At 42.9% G+C, this 18,547-nt stretch overlaps 2 protein-coding genes across 4 annotated transcripts; both read right to left on the bottom strand.

Annotated features, from left to right (window-relative positions):
- Positions 1 to 6,752: 6,752 nt before the first annotated feature.
- Positions 6,753 to 10,454, bottom strand: LOC110499270 (TATA-box-binding protein). 3 transcript variants are annotated; one of them, XM_021576295.3, is made up of 8 exons: positions 9,938 to 10,454; positions 9,228 to 9,333; positions 8,793 to 9,118; positions 8,554 to 8,641; positions 8,272 to 8,363; positions 8,015 to 8,182; positions 7,739 to 7,833; positions 6,753 to 7,648 (listed from the first exon to the last, which is right to left on the bottom strand). In XM_021576295.3, the coding sequence occupies exons 2-8, from the start codon at positions 9,276 to 9,278 to the stop codon at positions 7,569 to 7,571; spliced, it is 900 nt and encodes a 299-aa protein (XP_021431970.3). In that variant the 5' UTR covers positions 9,279 to 9,333; positions 9,938 to 10,454; the 3' UTR covers positions 6,753 to 7,568. The 3 variants fall into 3 exon arrangements, with proteins under 3 accessions (XP_021431970.3, XP_090069025.1, XP_021431972.3); XM_090212899.1 differs by having other exon boundaries at positions 9,228 to 9,411; positions 9,938 to 10,037; XM_021576297.3 differs by having other exon boundaries at positions 9,785 to 9,956.
- Positions 10,455 to 12,778: 2,324 nt separating this feature from the next.
- LOC110499269 (proteasome subunit beta type-1) lies at positions 12,779 to 15,240 on the bottom strand. The gene is made up of 6 exons (XM_036956092.2): positions 14,942 to 15,240; positions 14,474 to 14,581; positions 13,953 to 14,034; positions 13,678 to 13,807; positions 13,409 to 13,515; positions 12,779 to 13,116 (listed from the first exon to the last, which is right to left on the bottom strand). The coding sequence occupies exons 1-6, from the start codon at positions 15,040 to 15,042 to the stop codon at positions 12,931 to 12,933; spliced, it is 714 nt and encodes a 237-aa protein (XP_036811987.1). The 5' UTR covers positions 15,043 to 15,240; the 3' UTR covers positions 12,779 to 12,930.
- Positions 15,241 to 18,547: the final 3,307 nt, after the last annotated feature.

The following is an 18,547-nucleotide window of genomic DNA, read 5'->3' as shown; positions in this document are numbered from 1 at the left end:
TTTTGGTTTATATTTTTCCCCGATTTAGTTAATTTTGTAACAATATTTTAACATTATGCACTATGCAAAGCTTCAAAAATGATTGATACACATAGCTTTTTACCGCAGACTTTTATTTTGAAAGCAATATCGGAAGTCTTGATCTTACTGCTGGGACACTGTTGCTGCCATGAAGCGAATGAGACAAATCATGCATTTAGTGTTTCTTGGACCGACAGATGAATGCAATTTAATTACGTTTTCCATGGTATTTTTTTTTTCATGGTACGCAAAACTATTTTAATTGCAAATTAGTGATATGGCAGGAGAACGATTTACATGGAACGTTTGCCTCAAAGTCTTGCTCTACTCGAGACAAATTTTAAAGTTACAACCTTGACGCACGTTGGAATTTGTTGTGACAGACAGCTAGACAGGTATTAAAGAAAGAAATACGACAGAAATACGACAAAATCAACATTACTTGGAAAATAGTAAAATTACCACTATCGCAGAAACAGCTGTTGCTCTTGGGTTTTTGGAGAAGGCCAAACACAGGCAACTACAGAGTCATTAGTTCCCCAGCAAAGTGGGAGGCAAACCTCAGTTGGACATCCCAAGTCTTCCTGAGTTAGCATGTGGAAAATGACAACTTCCTACAGCACGTGCACCGAATACAACAGGGTTCCGGTCCAAACACTTAAAAGACACACCCTATCCCCACAGCCCTCAAATTAAGTGGACACTTCTGACGAGTATACACTTGCAGGGTGAGGAAGGAATGATTTTTAAATGGACCACCATTGTCCAGAAATTGGTCTCTCGTTCATCCCTGGAGAGACAAATTTCCAGTGTTTTCAGCCACCGGTAGCTTGTGGGTGCTGTATATGCGCTACAGTCAATTGAGTGCATGTCTACTTATTAAATATAATTATTAATATATGCCTACTGTATGATAGCTAGCACATGAATTAGCTACCGAACATTAGCCTGAGACGTGTTTGTGCCGTCATGTGCATTATCCTCAAAGATGGCGATGGGTATTCCCCCAAGGGTATAAGGCGAGAGTAAGTGGGCGAAGGTGTGTCTTTTAAGTGTTTGGGCCGCTGGCCTGGTGTGGGCCGCTGGCCTGGTGTAGGCCTTACTGTGAAATGCTTACTTACGAGCACTTACTTACGAACCCTCTCTTCTAAAGTTATCTGCCGAAATTGTTGCAACCCCTTTTACTAGCCTATTCAACCTCTCTTATGTATCGTCTGAGATTCCCAAAGATTGGAAAGCTGCCGTGGTCATTCCCCTCTTCGAAGGGGGTGACACTCTAGACCCAAACTGCTACAGACCTATATCTATCCTACCTGCCTTTTTAGGGTCTTCGAAACCCAAGTTAACAAACAGATCACCGACCATTTCGAATCCCACTGTACCTTCTCCGCTATACCTCAGCCACGCTCAAGGTCTTAAATGATATCATAACCGCCATCGATAAGAGACAATATTGTGCAGCCATATTCATCGACCTGGCCAAGGCTTTCGACTCTGTCAATCACCACATTCTTATCGGCAGACTCAAAAGCCTTGGTTTCTCAAATGACTGCCTCGTCTGGTTCACCAACTACTTCTCTGATAGAGTTCAGTGTGTCAAATCGGAGGGCCTGTTGTCCGGACCTCTGGCAGTCTGTATGCGGGTGCCACTGGGTTCAATTCTCGGGCCGACTCTCTTCTCTGTATACATCAATGATGTCACTCTTGCTGCTGGTGATTCTCTGATCCACCTCTACGCAGACGGCACCATTCTGTATACTTATGGCCCAGACGAGCTTCAATGCCATACAAATCTCCTTCCGTGGCCTCCAACTGCTCTTAAATGCAAGTAAAACTAAATGCATGCCCTTTAATCGATCGCTGCCCGCACCTGCTCGCCCGTCCAGCATCACTACTCTGGACGGTTCTGACTTAGAATATGTGGACAACTACAAATACCTAGGTGTCTGGTTAGACTGTAAACTCTCCTTCCAGACTCACATTAAGCATCTCCAATCCAAAATTAAATTAGAATTGGCTTCCTATTTCGCAAGAAAGCATCCTTCAATCATGCTGCCTAACATACCCTCGTAAAACTGACCATCTCGACTTCGGCGATGTCATTTACAAAATAGCCTCCAACACTCTACTCAACAAATCGGATGCAGTCTATCACAGTGCCATCCATTTTGTCACCAAAGCACCATATACTACCCACCACTGTGACCTGTATGTTCTCGTTGGCTGGCCCTCGCTTCATTCTCGTCACCAAACCCACTGGCTCCAGGTCATCTACAAGTCTTTGCTAGGTAAAGCCCCGGCTTATCTCAGCTCCCTGGTCACCAAAGCAGCACCCACCCGTAGCATGCGCTCCAGCAGGTATATTTCACTGGTCATCCCCAAAGCCAATTCTTTCTTTGGCCGCCTTTCCTTACAGTTCTCTGCTGCCAATGACTGGACCGAACTGCAAAAATCACTGAAGCTGGAGACTCATATCTCCCTCACTAACTTTAAGCACCAGCTGTCAGAGCAGCTCACAGATCACTGCACCTGTAAATAGCCTATACAACTACCTCATCCCCATATTGTATTTATTTATTTTGCTCCTTTGCACCCCAGTATCTCTACTTGCACATTCATCTTCTGCACATCTATCACTCCAGTGTTTAATTGCTATATTGTAATTACTCCACCATGGCCTATTTATTGCCTTACCTTAACTCATTTGCACACAATGTATATATACCTTTTTCCTACTGTATTATTGACTTTGTTTATTCCATGTGTAACTCTGTGTTGTTGTGTGTCGAACTGCTTTGCTTCATCTTGGCCAGGTCGCAGTTGTAAATGAGAACTTGTTCTCAACTAGCCTACCTGGTTAAATAAAGGTTAAATAAAACATTTAGTTAAAATTAACCAACAATGCAGTTCAATAAGTAGTTAACCCTTGTGTGGTGTTCAGGTCTGTGGGACCCATTTTCAATGTTTACTAAAATAAAATTATGCAATGAATTGGCCTTGTAAAATAACACATTTTCATTGAGTCCACACTGCACCCCTCTACACATTTATTTTACATATGAGGTGTTCAGGTCCATCGTGTGTATGGGTGAAAATAAGTAAAAGGTCTTCCTCTTCCCTGGGCTTGCTGTTTCAAAATAGCACCAAGAACCTGCCTGGCTCCTGCTTTTCTCGCACTCTTAGTCTTTGTAGTGTGTGAAACTAGACAATGTCTTGCAGGAACCGCACAATATTATTACAATACATTATTTTTGATATATCGTTTAAAAAAAATAATATTTCTGGACTGCACTAATTTGGTCGGAAGGAGATAGATCAAACTAATTTACATGCATACTTTGGGGTTCTTCTCCTTGCTGGTGTTTTCAAATCCAATGGGGAATCCACAGAATCCCTGTGGGATGCAGATACTGGCAGAGAACTTTTCCATACAACATTTCTGTTCCACCTTATTTCCAGGAATATCCACTTCGATAACCGAGACACCAGACCAGCTCTGTGGCAGAGAGAAAAGCTAGCTGCAGTCAGGTCATTGTGGGACAAGTGGGTGGACCGCCTTCCCTTGTTTTACAACCCTGGGCCCAATATTACTGTTGTAGAGCAGCTTATGCCATTTAGGGGCAGCTGCCCCTTCAGGCAGTTCATACCGTCTAAACCAGCAAAATATGGAATCAAGATCTGGGCTGCCTGTGATGCTGCTTGTGAACTTGCAAGTGTATACGGGGAAGCCAGGTGGAGGCCCTGAGAAGAACCAAGGGATGCATGCGGGTTGTCCTGGACGTGTCACAAGGACTCCGTGGCCACAACATCACGTGTTAACTTTTTACTTCGCACAATCTGGGACAGGAGCAACTCAAGAGGAAGCTGACGATGGTAGGAACAGTATGAAAAAACAAGCCACCTCCCACCTCAGCTGTTGAATACACGGAACAGGCCTATCAATTCCTTCGTGCATTTGATTAATCAGTGATGTGAGAGGAGCACACTAAACGGCTGGGATCATCCCACTGCTGCCACCAGTGTAACTACTGTGGCGTAACAGTTGGAGAGGGGCTTGAACTTGCAAACCTGTTGCAGGACAAGCACACTACCAAAGGTCCAGATCCCTTGGTAAGAGGATGTGGTCTGCTTTTGGGTAGTAGCAAAAATATGCTGGGATCCATAGTGAGCGTCCTGTGTCCATCAGAGCCTTGAGTGTAGTTATGATGTGCAACATTGTTGATGATAATGTTACTCTGCTATGATTCCAGCTCATGCTGACATTGTGATGACTTTTTTCCAGTATTTCAGAGCCAGTTGGCAAGGACAAATAACTTTTATCCCTACGATCCTCCATCTGATTAAGGACCAAATGGGACTGAGCTTGACCCCTGCTCCCTCAGTTCAGGGGTTAAACTATGCAAGCTCTGTGGCTAACTTGGTCAGAAAGTCTGCTCTAAATGCCATGCAGTCCTACTGCAGCAAAGAACACCAGACGACTAAAGACTGGAAACACTGTCACAAGAAAGAGTGTTGCAAGCAAGGTGATTATTGTTCACCCTTAGACCAGGGGGGGGCAGGACCGAGTTTGGGAAACCCCTACCCTGGACTGTTAAACTATTTGAAATTGTGTGTTCCCCCGCCTTGAAAGATAAACGTTCAATTAATCTTTAGTGCAGTGCAGTGCCTGAGGAACATCAAAAAGAAGAGTCAAGTGAAACAGTGGGGTACGCACAGAATAGCATGGAACGTACCTCTTCAGTTGATGGTAAAAAGTTAGACTGCGTTGTATTTACTTATCTAGTGCTTTCGTTAAGGCGGGTCATCAAAAGCAGAGGGAAGGGAGAAAATATTTGGCATTAGACACAGCCTAAATATTAGTCTATACATTATTGCCGTTTCTGTTGTATGAAAGTATGAATCTTTTTCAACAGATGAGACAGAACTTGCTTTATCATAACCGAAAAGCAAAATACCTAATATTAGTCCATTGTTTGTTTGCTTCAAATCCAGTTTAAAAAGGTTGCTATAATGGAATGCCATTTAAGCATTACATATCAATAAATGCAATTTGCATGTTAAAATGTCATGATGCACCTTCCACAATTGTTTGTGTCCATTCTTTAAACTAAGGTCAAAGTTATCGCAAATCCATGTTCATAGGCTGGAGTGTTTACAGACATATTTAATCTCTCCCTATCCCAGTCTGCTGTCCACACATGCTTCAAGATGGCCACCATTGTTCCCCTACCCAAGAAAGCAAAGGTAACTGAATTAAATGACTATTGCCCCGTAGCACTCACTTCTGTCATCATGAAGTGCTTTGAGAGGCTAGTTACCCCCACCCCTGCCTTCACTGGACCCCCTTGACCCACTTCAATTTGCTTACTGCCCAATAGATCCACTGACGCACTGCCCTATCCCATCTGGACAAGAGGAATACCTATGTAAGAATGCTGTTCATTGATTATAGCTCAGCATTCAACACCATAGTACCCTCCAATCTCATCATTAAGCTTGAGGCCCTGGGTCTGAACCCCGCCCTGTGCAACTGGGTCCTGGACTTCCTGACGGGCCCCAATGGTGGTGAAGATAGGAAACACCTCCACTTCACTGGGGCTCCACAAGGGTGTGTGCTCAACCCCCTCCTGTACGCCTCCAACTCAATCAACAAGTTTGACGACAACAGTAGTAGGCCTGATTACCAACAATGATGAGACAGCACCACAGGGAGGTAGGTGGTGAGGGCCCTGGGTAGGCGGTGCAATGAAAATAACCTCTCAACGTCAACAACACAAAGGAGCCTATCGTGGACTTCCAGAAACAGCAGAGGGAACACACACCCCTATCCACATTGACAGGATTGCAGTGGAAGGCTCAGGAGACTTAAGAAATTTGGCTTGGCACCTAAAACCCTCAAACTTTTATAGATGCAAGTCAGTTATGAACAAATTTTTATTTACAATGAAGACCTACCAAGGCCAACCCTAACCCGGATGACGCTGGGCCAATTGTGTGCCACCTGATAGGACTCCCAATCAATGCCGGTTGTGATACAGCCTTGAATCGAACCCGGGTCTGTAGTAACGCCTCTAGCACTGAGATGCAGTGCCTTAGACTGCTGTGCCACTCGTATCACCGCCCGCAACCGGAGGGCTCTCCAGAGAGTGGTGCAGTCTGCCCAGCGCATCACCAGGGGCACACTACCTGTCCTCCAGGACACTTACTCGATGTCACAGGAAGGCCAAAAAGATAAAGGACAACAACCACCTGAGCCACTGCCTGTTCACCCCACTATCATCCAGAAGGCGAGGTCAGTACAGGTTCATCAAAGCTGGGACCGAGAAACAGCACTCTCTCAAGGCCATCAATCTGTTAAACAGCGATCACTAGCACATTTAAGGCTACTGCCCTTTATGAAGACTTGACATCACTGGCCACTTTAATAATGGAACACTAGTCACTAATAATGTTTACATATTTTGCATTCCCATCTCATGTCTATACCGTATTCTATTATACTGCATCTAGTCTATGCCACGCTGACATTGCTTGTCCAAATATTTATATATTCCTAATTCCATTCCTCTATTTAGAAGTGTGTATTGTTAGATATTACTGCACTGTTGGAGCTAGAAACAAGCATTTCGCTAAACACGCATGTCCAATAACATTTGATGAATCAGGTGAAATGATGACTAGTTCATAATCTTGCCATACCCTGATAAAAGCTTTAACGAGGGAGATCACAATTGGATAAGTGAATATTTAATTGTGCACAATGGGGCAAAATAACATTTAAAACAAGAACATAATGACCGACTGCTTACGTGTGCTTAGTTGGTAGACCAAATATACAGTACGTATCAACTATTGAAACAAAATCCACAGTGAATTGATTAGTCTATTTTAGCATTAAAACATGACTGTTCTTAAATAGCACTTAAAATGACCAAAAACTGAATGAGAAAAGACATCCGAGGTACATAGTTACTAATAAAACTCAGATGCACAAGGTTGCATGATGAATGTTCCACTCCACGTTACACCATTTTCTTGACTTCAGCAGCAAAGAGTTATCAAAATTGAATATGTACAAAAAATAGTCGCAATAATGACAAATTGGTAAGCCTTGCAACACAATCCTAAGTAACATTCAATCTGGAGATTATTCATAACAGTTAAATTGACTGTAAAAACCATTTAAAGAATAAGGTTAGGAATCTTGAATGTCTGCTTGTAGGGTTGTGTGGACAAACATGCACTGAGAAATGATAGGATAACATCTTAAAACCTACATCAGAAAAATGAAATGCTTCAATAAAAAGAAATTGTCAGTCAGACTGCCTCATTTAATATCAAGCAAGAGAGTCATTTAAAAACAAATAAAACTGCTAAAATACAGCATTTCCCCTAGTATCAAATCACCATTAAGGTGATTAGGAGGGGTCCCCGACTTGCCGATTAAAATGTACAGGTTCAGAGTCCCAATGTAACGGGTCACAACAGAGCAAGTTCCCCTGTGACTATTAAAAAAATAAAATAAAAAAGATTGCAGGCATAAATATTTACGTCGTCTTCCTGAATCCTTTCAAGATGGGGTAGATGTTTTCAAATGCTTCATAAATTTCTCCTCTGACCTTTGCACCTTGAAATAAGCAGCAAAAGGGATAGTAAAGTTACATTTGACAACAAATGCCCTTACTCTATGTTATTATGAAAGGGAGAAAAACCTCACCTGTTAATACAACTTTGCCTGAAACGAATATCAGCAGGACAATTCTGGGTTTGATCATTCTGTAGATTAGCCCAGGGAACAACTCAGGTTCATAACTGGAAAAATAAGGGAAACAAATTAGGCCTAGTTCTGATCTTTGCTCCCAGTACTAAATCACTTTAGAATACCAATCTTAGTATTATAAACAATGTACAAAATATGGCAGAATTACCAGTATAAGAATGCATCCCATCAGATATTACAGGCTTTAATTTTGCAGTAGTGAATGTGACAAACCTGCTGAACTGTTGGTGAGTTAGTACAAGTCCCTCTAACCGAATGGGGAATTTGACGTCACAGCTGCCCACCATGTTCTGAATCTTGAAATCAAGAAATTTGGCTGGGAAGCCCAACTTCTGCACAACTCTGGCGTATTTCCTGGCCGCCAAGCGGGACTGCTCTTCACTAAAGGGGTAGGGGAGAGCATGGGGAGGTCTTTAAACAGATTTTGTTTTGACATGTTTTGTGTTCATTAAAAAAAAAAAGATAATAACCTTTTGGCTCCCGTGCAAACCATTTTTCCAGAACTGAAGATAAGTGCAGTTGTTCTTGGCTCTCGTATTCTCATGATTACAGCAGCAAATCGCTGTAAGACAAGAACAGTTGAGAAAGTTTAACATTTTGTCAATAGAACAGTGTCTTGGTGGGACATTCTCAGACCCGAAGCAACATGCCTTGTGGGCTTATTCTAGTTACATTTTAGTCTGGTCCTATTTCACCTTTCTCTGGGCCCTGACAATGATTTGTGCAAATGAAGAATAACAACTTATGCTTACCTTGGGGTTGTACTCAGCATTTCTAGCTCGCAGTGCTATTGTTTTCAAGTCAAGTTTGCAGCCCAAGTTCACAGTGGATACGATGTTCCTAAAAAAAAGGAAGGAAATAAACCATGCCATCAGGATGGAGATTCTCGCTGTTGATATGGTCACATCACTATTCACCTTCATCTATTAGCTTCTTGTATTTCAGCTTTATATGAGTACAGGAGACTAATGAACTGTTCAGGAACACTTACTGTAACTGAGGGACAATCCCAGAACTCTCAGAGGCAGGAGTGGCAGGTGTGATGGGTGTCATGGGGGTTAGCGGTGTAGCAGTGTAGAGGGGAGTGTTTCCTGGCAGTGTGGTGGTGGTGACTGTTTGGGAGTGATAAAGCTGTGGTGTCTGTCCCAAACCCCCTGGCACCCCAGCCTGCTGGGCCGAAGCCTGCTGCTGTTGTTGTTGCCGCTGCTGCTCTTCCAGGAGAGACAAGCTGTTTGTGTTCGTGACAGGTTGGGGAGTCAGACCACTGCCATAGGGCATCATGGGGCTGAAAATGGGCATACCAGGAGTCATTGCCCCCTTTGACAGATGGAAGAACAATCTCTCAATTAGGCTAGTTGAATCTAAAAACATTTGAGCAATGTTGTTCCTGTGTTGACAACAATAACGTCTCACTCAAATTTGTTACCTGAGGGGAGGCAAGACCCTGGAAAGGAGGCAAACTGTTGTTCTGCTCCATGTCCTCAAATTATGAAGCGTTCACTTGACTGGCCGTCTCAAAGGCCTGCAATTCTCTGAGGAGTAGGATTGATAATTTCGACAATTCATGAATCGCAATAGCAGAGCGTAGCAGCGAACCCCTTAGATCGCTTCTTTTGACCAGAAAGAACAGACAAATCACATACAGAAAGTTGGCTAAGCATTGAGACAGGGGAAATCGGTGGCAAACACTTGTCAATGGAAACTTGACCAATCACTCAACTAGACCACATAATGGCAGCAGTACCTAACTAACTATAGACAGCTAATTTATCTAATTAGTTAACCTTTGCAGCCAGACAGTCAGCTAACAAACGTTAACTAAGTTAGCTACCGCTACAGTGGCGCGCGAACTTTAACATAACTATCTAGCACTTTAACACCACGCATTGAAATTCAATGCAACTTTGCAATGTATGCTTTTGTTTACAGAAACCCTGCAACTTCGTGTGAACGTAAAAAAACAGTTTGGCGCAAATTTCGCACCTGACTTGCAGTTGGCCAGGTTAGCGTAGTAGTTACGTTAGCCAACGCAATCTAGCTACTGCCATGGCAACACTCGTGTGGTCGTTAGTGTTTTGCTCACTAAGTGATGCTGTTGTGTTGAGAAGGGACTCCGTAAATATGTCAAATACTCACCCCAGTCTCTATAACATTCAAAGGAGCTTTGGCTAGCTGATGGTTCCACGGATTCAAGCACTTGTTCTAAACAGCGACATCAGTGACCACTTCCGGTGTCAAAGTTCCTAAGCCTTTTCCGATGAGGTTTAACCGCGGGTTCCTAATACATTCTTGATTATTTTCTCTGAAAAGGTACAAGGGCACAGTTCCCCCAAATCAAAAACAGAAAGTGCTGTTCAAGAAAAAATAAAATATTATATATTTTCTTGGCCTGAGCGTGTGTAGTCTTTGATTAAATTTAACGGCGGTTGGCATCCAATACATTTTGCATTACCGCCACCTACTAGACTGGCGTAGGCCCTTACACTTCCCTTAAAAAATAATAACAAAATAAAAATAAGAAATAAATACCCTACCGTCTAACAGTACACTAACATTTGTTTTAATTTTTATAAAAATACTCCACTTTCTATCTATTTAGCCCTACTTGAGACCAACAGCCTGAAAAATGGGACACTACCAATTAAAACATCACATAAATCTTTTGATGTCAAGTCTCACACACACACATACCTTTTGCAGCTGCCACCACAACCTATTTTCTGTGACTATGTTCCATCCCTGCAGTACAGTTGATAACCATTGCTATAAATGCCAAAAATCCAATCTTCCTGAAACATATATCACTTGTTGGTTTATCCCTCGTACTGGTACAGATATAATACTCACAGCACTCCTCTCCCTCCCCCTTGACCTTTCTCTACTTTCTTCACTGCCTCAGTATATGACAACTTCTGCACTATTCTAACCCTGGAAACCTCAACCTGCTTCTCGCACGGGACATTTCTGATCCCCAGCCACATGGGCACCCCTACAATTAACACTCACCACTACTTTCCCCGATGCTACACATTCCTTTGTCTCATGCCCTTCTGCACACCTAGGAACCTCCCTCCTCCACACTGCTGCCACATGCCCATAAACTTGGCACCTGTAACAGCGTAATGTATTTGGTACAAAAGCTCGTACAGGAGGGTGGGTGTAATTTGTGGAACGTTCCAACAGGAATATGTTCCAAAAACTTTGTAAATAAGAAGGTTGCCAACAAACAACGTATACAGAGTTGTATAGCGGCCAGGTGAATTAGCTAGGTGAATTGATTATGCTACTTTGTATACATTGTTTGTTAGCAACTTTGTACTTTAAGACGTTTTTGGAACAGACTCCTGTTGGAACGTTCCACAAATTATACCCACCCCGTACAGGATAACTTATATATCATAACATCACTTTGTCAGGCAGACTCAACATCAAAACTCAAAAGAACCGACAATGACTCTTTCTCCAGTCACACCACCCGGTCTGCGTCACACCAAACGAGGAGCATCACAAACACTGGGAATCTTCCCATTCGGTTGGTCAGCTTTCACATTTACCGCTACCCCAGCAATCACTCATTTTAATGGCACCCTTTTCTTGAGAGCAAAACAATTCACGTCTCTTGCCCCCATTCATTTAGCACAGAGCACCTGCTCCCTCTGACCAGCAGAAACACAATCACCACAAGACCACTTCTGGTTCCCCTCACCGATTCCACAGCAGTAACTGTTTTCACCCACCTTGAAACTACAAATGGATCAGCCAAAAGGCAAGGGTCCACTTTGTCCAAAAACTTCACTCCTGTCAGACTCATCTTTATCCTGACCCATGTGTAGTCTTCCTGGCCTGAGCATGCTTAGATAGGATTTTTGCTTTTATGGCATAGGTTGTAGTGCACATGCCTTGATCCACATGGTCACTGGTTCAACGCCTGCTTCTGCAGTTGCCCCTCAATTACATTGGTGGCAGCAGAAGAATAATCCCTGGTTTCTGTTCTTTGTCAGAAGCATTCCCCTGGCTGCATAGGGGTTTTAATGTGTAGTACACCTCTGAGTTACGTATGAAAATATTACCACAAATAGGTCTGGACAGTTATGGCACAGCGGGGTTGTGGATCCAGTTCTGAATGTCCAAACTCAATCTCTACAGTTGTAAACACCCCTATTTGGCAAAAAGTATTATTGCGAGCTTTAACCAACTCTCTTCTAAAGGAGCCAATTCCAATCATGGGACCAATGGCATATACACTGTGTACAAAACATTAGGAACACCTGCTCTTTCCATGACAGACTGACCAAGTGAAAGCTATGATGCCAACTGTTACATCCACTTCAGTGTAGATCAAGGCTGCCCAACCCTCTTCCTGGAAATCTGTCATGTAGTTTCAGTCCAACCCTAATTTAGCATATCCGATCCAGCTAGTTAAGGTCTGGTTGAGCAGCTAATTAGTAGAATCAGGTGTTAAATTAGGGTTGGACTGAAAACCCACAGGACAGTAGATCTCCAGGAAGAGGGTTGGGCAGCCCTGGTGTAGATGAAGGGGAGGAGAGGTTAATGAAGGATTTTAAAACTTTGAGACATGGATTGTGCCCCATTCAGAGGGTGAATGGGCAAGACAAATTATTAAGTGCCTTTGAACTGGGGTATTGTAGTAGGTGCCATGTGCACTGGTTTGAGTGTCAAGAACTACAGCACTGCAGGGTTTCCACACTCAACAGTTTCCTATCCATATCAAGAATGGTCCACCACCCAAAGGACATCCAGCCAACTTTATACAACTGTGAGAAGCATTGAATCAACATGGGCCAGCATCCCTGTGGAACGCTTTCAACACCTTGTAGAGTCCATGCCTCAACAAATTGAGCCTGTTCTGAGGGCAAAACAGGGTGCAACTTAATATTAGGCAGGTGTTCCTAATGTTTTATACACTGTGTTTGTTGGTTTTTCTAAACAGTTGTAATCATTTTAATCAAATACATATTCAAACATTTAATGTTTAATAAAAATGGTCACTGACAAAATTAACTACAGGGAACATTTTTCTTCAGCAAGAATGTAAAAAGAAAAGCAGGAGATAGGTCCAAAATATGAAAAATACAGACAAAAGTGGGAGGTTGACAGCGGCAGGTTGTTCAGTCCTTCCTGAGAGGGACTGTCTCTTCTTTGATGCCATCCTTGGTGACGATGCAGATCCTGAGGGCATCCCCGGTGTACACATCTCTCTCAGCAGCAGAGATGAAGACATCTTTGACCAGCTGCACAGCCTTCTCCTGGCTCAGGGGCAGGTGCTGCACACCCTCCATGTTCTTAAATCCAATCTGATTGTAAATTAAGAATAAAGACAAAGACGATAAGGGGCTATACAGAAACCAAGAACTGGTTTGTTCCGAACCAATACAGTATCAATTAGGCCACTAGAATGTCTAGAGTTGCCTTGAAACCTCCAAATAATACATCACTTTTTTTCCCCTTTTTTCTTTTAAACACACAAACATTCAAGTCATATTGTGCTGTTGGATTGCAGTACAATCCATTGGACAGAGGTGCTTCAGGGGGAACAAAGTCCTTAAAAGATAGTGATGCTGAACTTATGCCCCTTTGTTTCTTTACCTGGTTGTCAAGCAGAGGTTGCAGCATAGCACTCGCTGAGCCTCCAGCTTTGTATGTGTCTCTCTGATAGGATCCCACTGGGTCAAAACTATAAACAGCTCCTTTACCTGAAAAGCAAAAACAATCCAAATCAGTTAGGAGAGTAATACATATTGAACTAGGAGTGGATAAAAAAAAATAAAAAAAAAAATATGCAGTGAATAAATTACATGGAAAATTAGCCAAGCATTGTGATTATAGTAATAACAGAAATAGAGCAGGAGACATACCCTCCTCATCCAAGCCACCGATGATGTTGTAAACGTAGTAGGGGAAGAATCTTCTACCGTACAGGATTGTTGACAGCATGGCTGCAATTGCTCCACTTGTCATGCACTTGTTGTTGGAGTGCTTGTACATCTACAAATATGTGTTTGAAAATGAAACATTTACAAATGCTAACTTAGTGTACAGCAGTATTCCATAACTTTCAGCTTAGCAAACTATTTTTAAAGTAACATTTATGAATGAAAGTGAAACAGTCTCAAGCCCAAGATGATCTCACCTTTAATCTTGCATCAATGATTTTAGTAAGAGTCAAGCAATCTCCATGGAATCCACTGCATCCTATGACAGTTGTATCTGTCCTGTGATAAATGAAAAACTGTATTAGTAACAGCATTGAGGTTGAATATTGATTTACATCCAATGTATTATGATGTTCACAAGCAGTATCCACCACCATTTAAAATGATTTTGTTTTACCAAGACTGCATTTAGAAGTGTCATCTGTGTCAATACATAAGACATTGATGAGTCACTTAGGCTGTGTTTAGACAGGCAGCCCAATTATGATATTTTCCCCTCTAATTGCTAGTTTGAACAATCACATCAGATATTTTCACAGCAAGCTCTTTCAGAACTAATCTGATAGGTCAAAAGACCAATTTCTGAAAAATATTTGTGGAGAATTTGACTGCATGATTAAACGTAGAAATAGTGAGCCAATTAGTAGAGTTAAACCACACCATCTGACAATGTGCCTTCGCTCATCCTTGGAAATACAATAGTGTGTGTTTGACTTACAACTTGTAGCATTTTGGAGAGTCACGGCTGTGGATTGAATAGCCTTCACTCAAACGGGTGTCAGAGGCCACAATGGCAAAGTCTTCACCGGCAACAGCAAGCACAGTCCTGGAAGCACAATAAAAACTATGTTAAGACTTTGAAGCTCCCTGACAAACAAGTTCGTTTTGGCAAAACATTAATCAGCTCCGTGACATAAGTAGCTAGCTATAAAGAAACTAGTCTAACTACTGTTAGCGTCAGATACTAGCGAACGTATGCTAACTGAAATCGAAACTAAACATGTAGGTAGCGAAGTATGTTGTTCACGTAACTAGCTAAAAGTGATCTCGATTAGTTAAGTGTTAGTTATTTGCTTCATGGGCACTAACTAACTTATATTCAATCACTGTCCGTTCTGACTGCACAAGAGCATTAGCTAGTTCACGGTAACTTGCTAAGATTTGCTAGTTGGACATTCATGCTTACCCTCCGTTAAAGGAATATGGAGAGAATCGGTGCTCTACTGGTCCAGTATAGTGATATTCCTTCATTTTCCCATTATCTCCATAAACTTGTGTCGCAAACATTGTGCCGGTTAACGAGGAAACGCAAAGCCTTCAGGTTCCCAAAGACAAGTGAGAAATATCGCTGTATCACTGCAATATGGCGAACGGATATGCTTCTTCTTCTTCAACAACCTGCAAAACAAAAATGTGTCTTTCCTACCACCTTCTGGCTGGAGTCATGGGTAAATGCAACTCAACTGTCGACCAGAACATGGGTGTGAACTCAACATTCTTCTTCTTCTGTATATTGTTGTTCACACCATTTAGTGTGCGGCATGGAAACAGAATTCACAAAAAACTGAACAAACTAAAAAAAACTACTCAACTACTACCCCCAAAAATCTAAATATAATTTAATCAAACAACTTTTCTGTTAAAAATAAAACAGAGCTGACACAAGCTCAAGGGGAGCCTGGGACGGCAGGCTGTCTTCCGGTGCCAGTACCCCTCGCAAGTCTTCAGATGTAAAATCCTTAAGTCCCAAAATCTCTCCCTATCAATCTCTCCCTATCCCAGTCTGCTGTCCCTACTTGCTTCAAGATGTCCACCATTGTTCCTGTACCAAAGAAAGCAAACGTAAGGAACTAAATGACTATCGCCCTGTAGCACTCACTTCTGTCATCATGAAGTGCTTGAGAGGCTAGTTAAAGATCATATTACCTCTACCTTACCTGACACCTTAGACCAACTTCAATTTGCTTACCACTCCAATAGATCCACAGACAATGCAATCGCCATCGCACTGCACACTGCCCTATTCCATCGGGACAAGAGGAATACCAACATCAGAATGCTGTTCATTGATTATAGCTCAGTCTTCAACACCATAGTACCCTCCAAGCTCATCATTAGTTAGTGTTTTGGACACCATGGAGCTTGAATCTCTCGACCTGCTCCACTTCAGCCCCGTCGGTGTTAATGGGGTCCTGTTCAGCGCTTTTTTTCCTGTAGCCCACGATCAGCTCTTTGTCTTGCTCACATTGAGGGAGAGGTTGTAGTCCTGGCTCCACACTTCCAGGTCTCTGACCTCCTCCCAATAGACTGTCTCATTGTTGTCAGTGATCAGGCTAAGCACTGTTGTGTCGTCAGCAAACTTAATGATTGTGTTGGAGTCGTGCTTGGCCACGCAGTCGTGGGTGAACAGGGAGTACAGGAGGGGACTAAGCACGCACCCCTGAGAGGACCCAGTATTGATGATCAGCGTGGCAGATGTGTTGTTGCCAGTTGCAGAGGGACGTGTTTAGTCCCAGGGTTCTTAGCTTAGTGATGAGGTTTGTGGGTACTATGGTGTTGAACGCTGAGCTGTAGTCAATGAACAGCATTCTCACATAGGTGTTCCTTTTGTCCAGGTGGGAAAGGGCAGTGTGGAGTGCAATTGAGATAGCATCATCTGTGGATCTGTTGGGGCGTAATGCGAATTGGAGTAGGTTTAGGGTTTCCAGCATGATGGCGTTGATGTGAGCCATGACCATCCTTTCCAAAGTACTTTGTGACTTCCGACGAGTGCTACGGGTCGGTAATCATTTAGGCAGGTTACCTTCGCTTTCTTGGGCACAGGGACTATGGTGGTCTTTTTGAAACATGTAGGTTTTACAGACTCGGTCAGGGAGAGGTTGAAAATGTCAGTGAAGACACTTGCCAGTTCTTCCGCGCATGCTTTGAGTACATGTCCTGGTAATCGGTCTGGCCTCGCGGCTTTGTGAATGTTGACCTGGAGAGCGTGATCTCACAGTCGTCTGGAACAGCTGGTGCACTCATGCCTGCTTCAGTGTTGCTTGCCTCGAAGTGAGTACTAAAGGCATTTAGCTCGTCTGGTAGGCTCGCTTCACTGGGCAGCTCACAGCTGGGTTTCCCTTTGTATTCCTTAATAGTTTCCAAGCCACATCCAATGAGCGTCAGAGTCGGTGTAGTAATTACGTCACTTTTGTTTTGAGCTGACTTTGCTGTAGGACAGACACCTAGAAGGCAGCCCGGTTCCAAATGGAATACATCAACACGCCTACACGGGCGCCGGGCTAGATTAATCGACACCCTCATAGGCCGTCATTGATCAACACAAGTGGATGTATGGAAAGCAAACAGCTAATTGGGAAGATTTGTTGCCATATTTGTTGCCACTCAAGACCATTTTGCATGGCTGCTTGGGCTGCGGTGTCGTTGGCCGTGTTTGAGATCATCAAAACCATGATGTATCTTGGGTTAATTGTGACTGACTGACTGATCTACAAATCATATTGAGTAGTTATTTATGATGCAAGGTGATTTGCAGATGAGTCAGTCTTGCCTTGCCTTTAAAGTTGTCTACATAGAATGTGCCCTTTCTGTTTCTGGGCTCGTTTGAATGGTTAGGCAAAAGCAACCGACTGTAGATGAAAGTTGAAGAGTGAAGTCGGGGAAGGTGTATTTACGACAGCCAAAAGTTGGACACTGATGTGGTTTTCCAACAGCAAGGCTCAGTGCAACATGGCAGTGTTGCCATTGTTTATAATAGTTGTTCTTTATAATGTCAAAATAAACATGTCTCCAAGCCCCATATCATACACTCACAAACTGAAAATATATGTGTGTATATTGTACAAACAATTGGTGAGAGAGCCTCACATCACATTCATTTGTACATATCCACTGTATACATGTACTGAGACAAAGTTGTTTCTTGTTTCAGTTACCTCTTTGGTCACGTTTGCGTGAGTCAAACAAAAACACCCTATTGATTTGTTGACAATTGAACCTGCGCAAGTCGGAAATGTTTTATCCCCATAATGTAACACAATTTGAAAGGCAGTGCTCAGATGCAGAGTAGCCTACGTTTTGCGAGGATGGAGAAGCCAGAGATAGCCAGACTAGTAATTTGGGCTAAGGAACAGAAGTTGGGTATTAGAGAAAGGCCATCAGTGCGTGTTCTGCAAACAAAACAGTGGCATGAGCGTGGTTAATGGATAGACGTGGTTATAGACAGTGAGGAAGATGGAGAGGTGCCGAGGGCAGAGGGAAGATGTGTGTTGCTTTGCTCTCTGGAGCAGGGCGCCTTGGAAAGGAGTGATTACTGTGTTAAGTGTTGAGGTGGAGCAACTGAAATGGAAGATTCCCTGTGTCTGTTGGGTGCGACACAGACCCAGTGGTGAGTGTGGTGAAACTGAGAAGACACTGTCTGCCTTTTGAGTTTTAAAGCTGAGTCTTTACCTGACAAAGTCATGTTAGGATATGTCAGTTATGCTGTGAGAGCTTTTGTGCCGAACCCACTAAGGTGTTTCAGATACCAAGCTCATGGTCATTTTGAAGTAGTGTGTAGGAGGGAGATTCTGAGTAGAACAGAAGGTGTTGTATGCTGAGGCAGCGAAGAGAGTAGAGGATGATGAGTCAAGGGTGAGTTGTAGGCCTTTGGTTCTAGGCCAATGCAGAGTGATACAATTTGTGCTTCAGTAATGTTGGCTTCTTAGCATTCATTGCCATGGTTATCAACTGTACCGCAGAAACAGAACGTAAATCACAGAAATAGATGTTGTGGTGTCAGCTGCAGAGCAGT

The sequence above is a fragment of the Oncorhynchus mykiss genome, chromosome 20 (assembly GCF_057628025.1).
Source record: "Oncorhynchus mykiss isolate SJ-2025 chromosome 20, ASM5762802v1, whole genome shotgun sequence".
Lineage (NCBI taxonomy): Eukaryota > Metazoa > Chordata > Actinopteri > Salmoniformes > Salmonidae > Oncorhynchus > Oncorhynchus mykiss.
The sequence above is the reverse complement of the archived record's forward strand: the minus strand, read 5'-3'. Positions and strand labels throughout refer to the sequence as shown.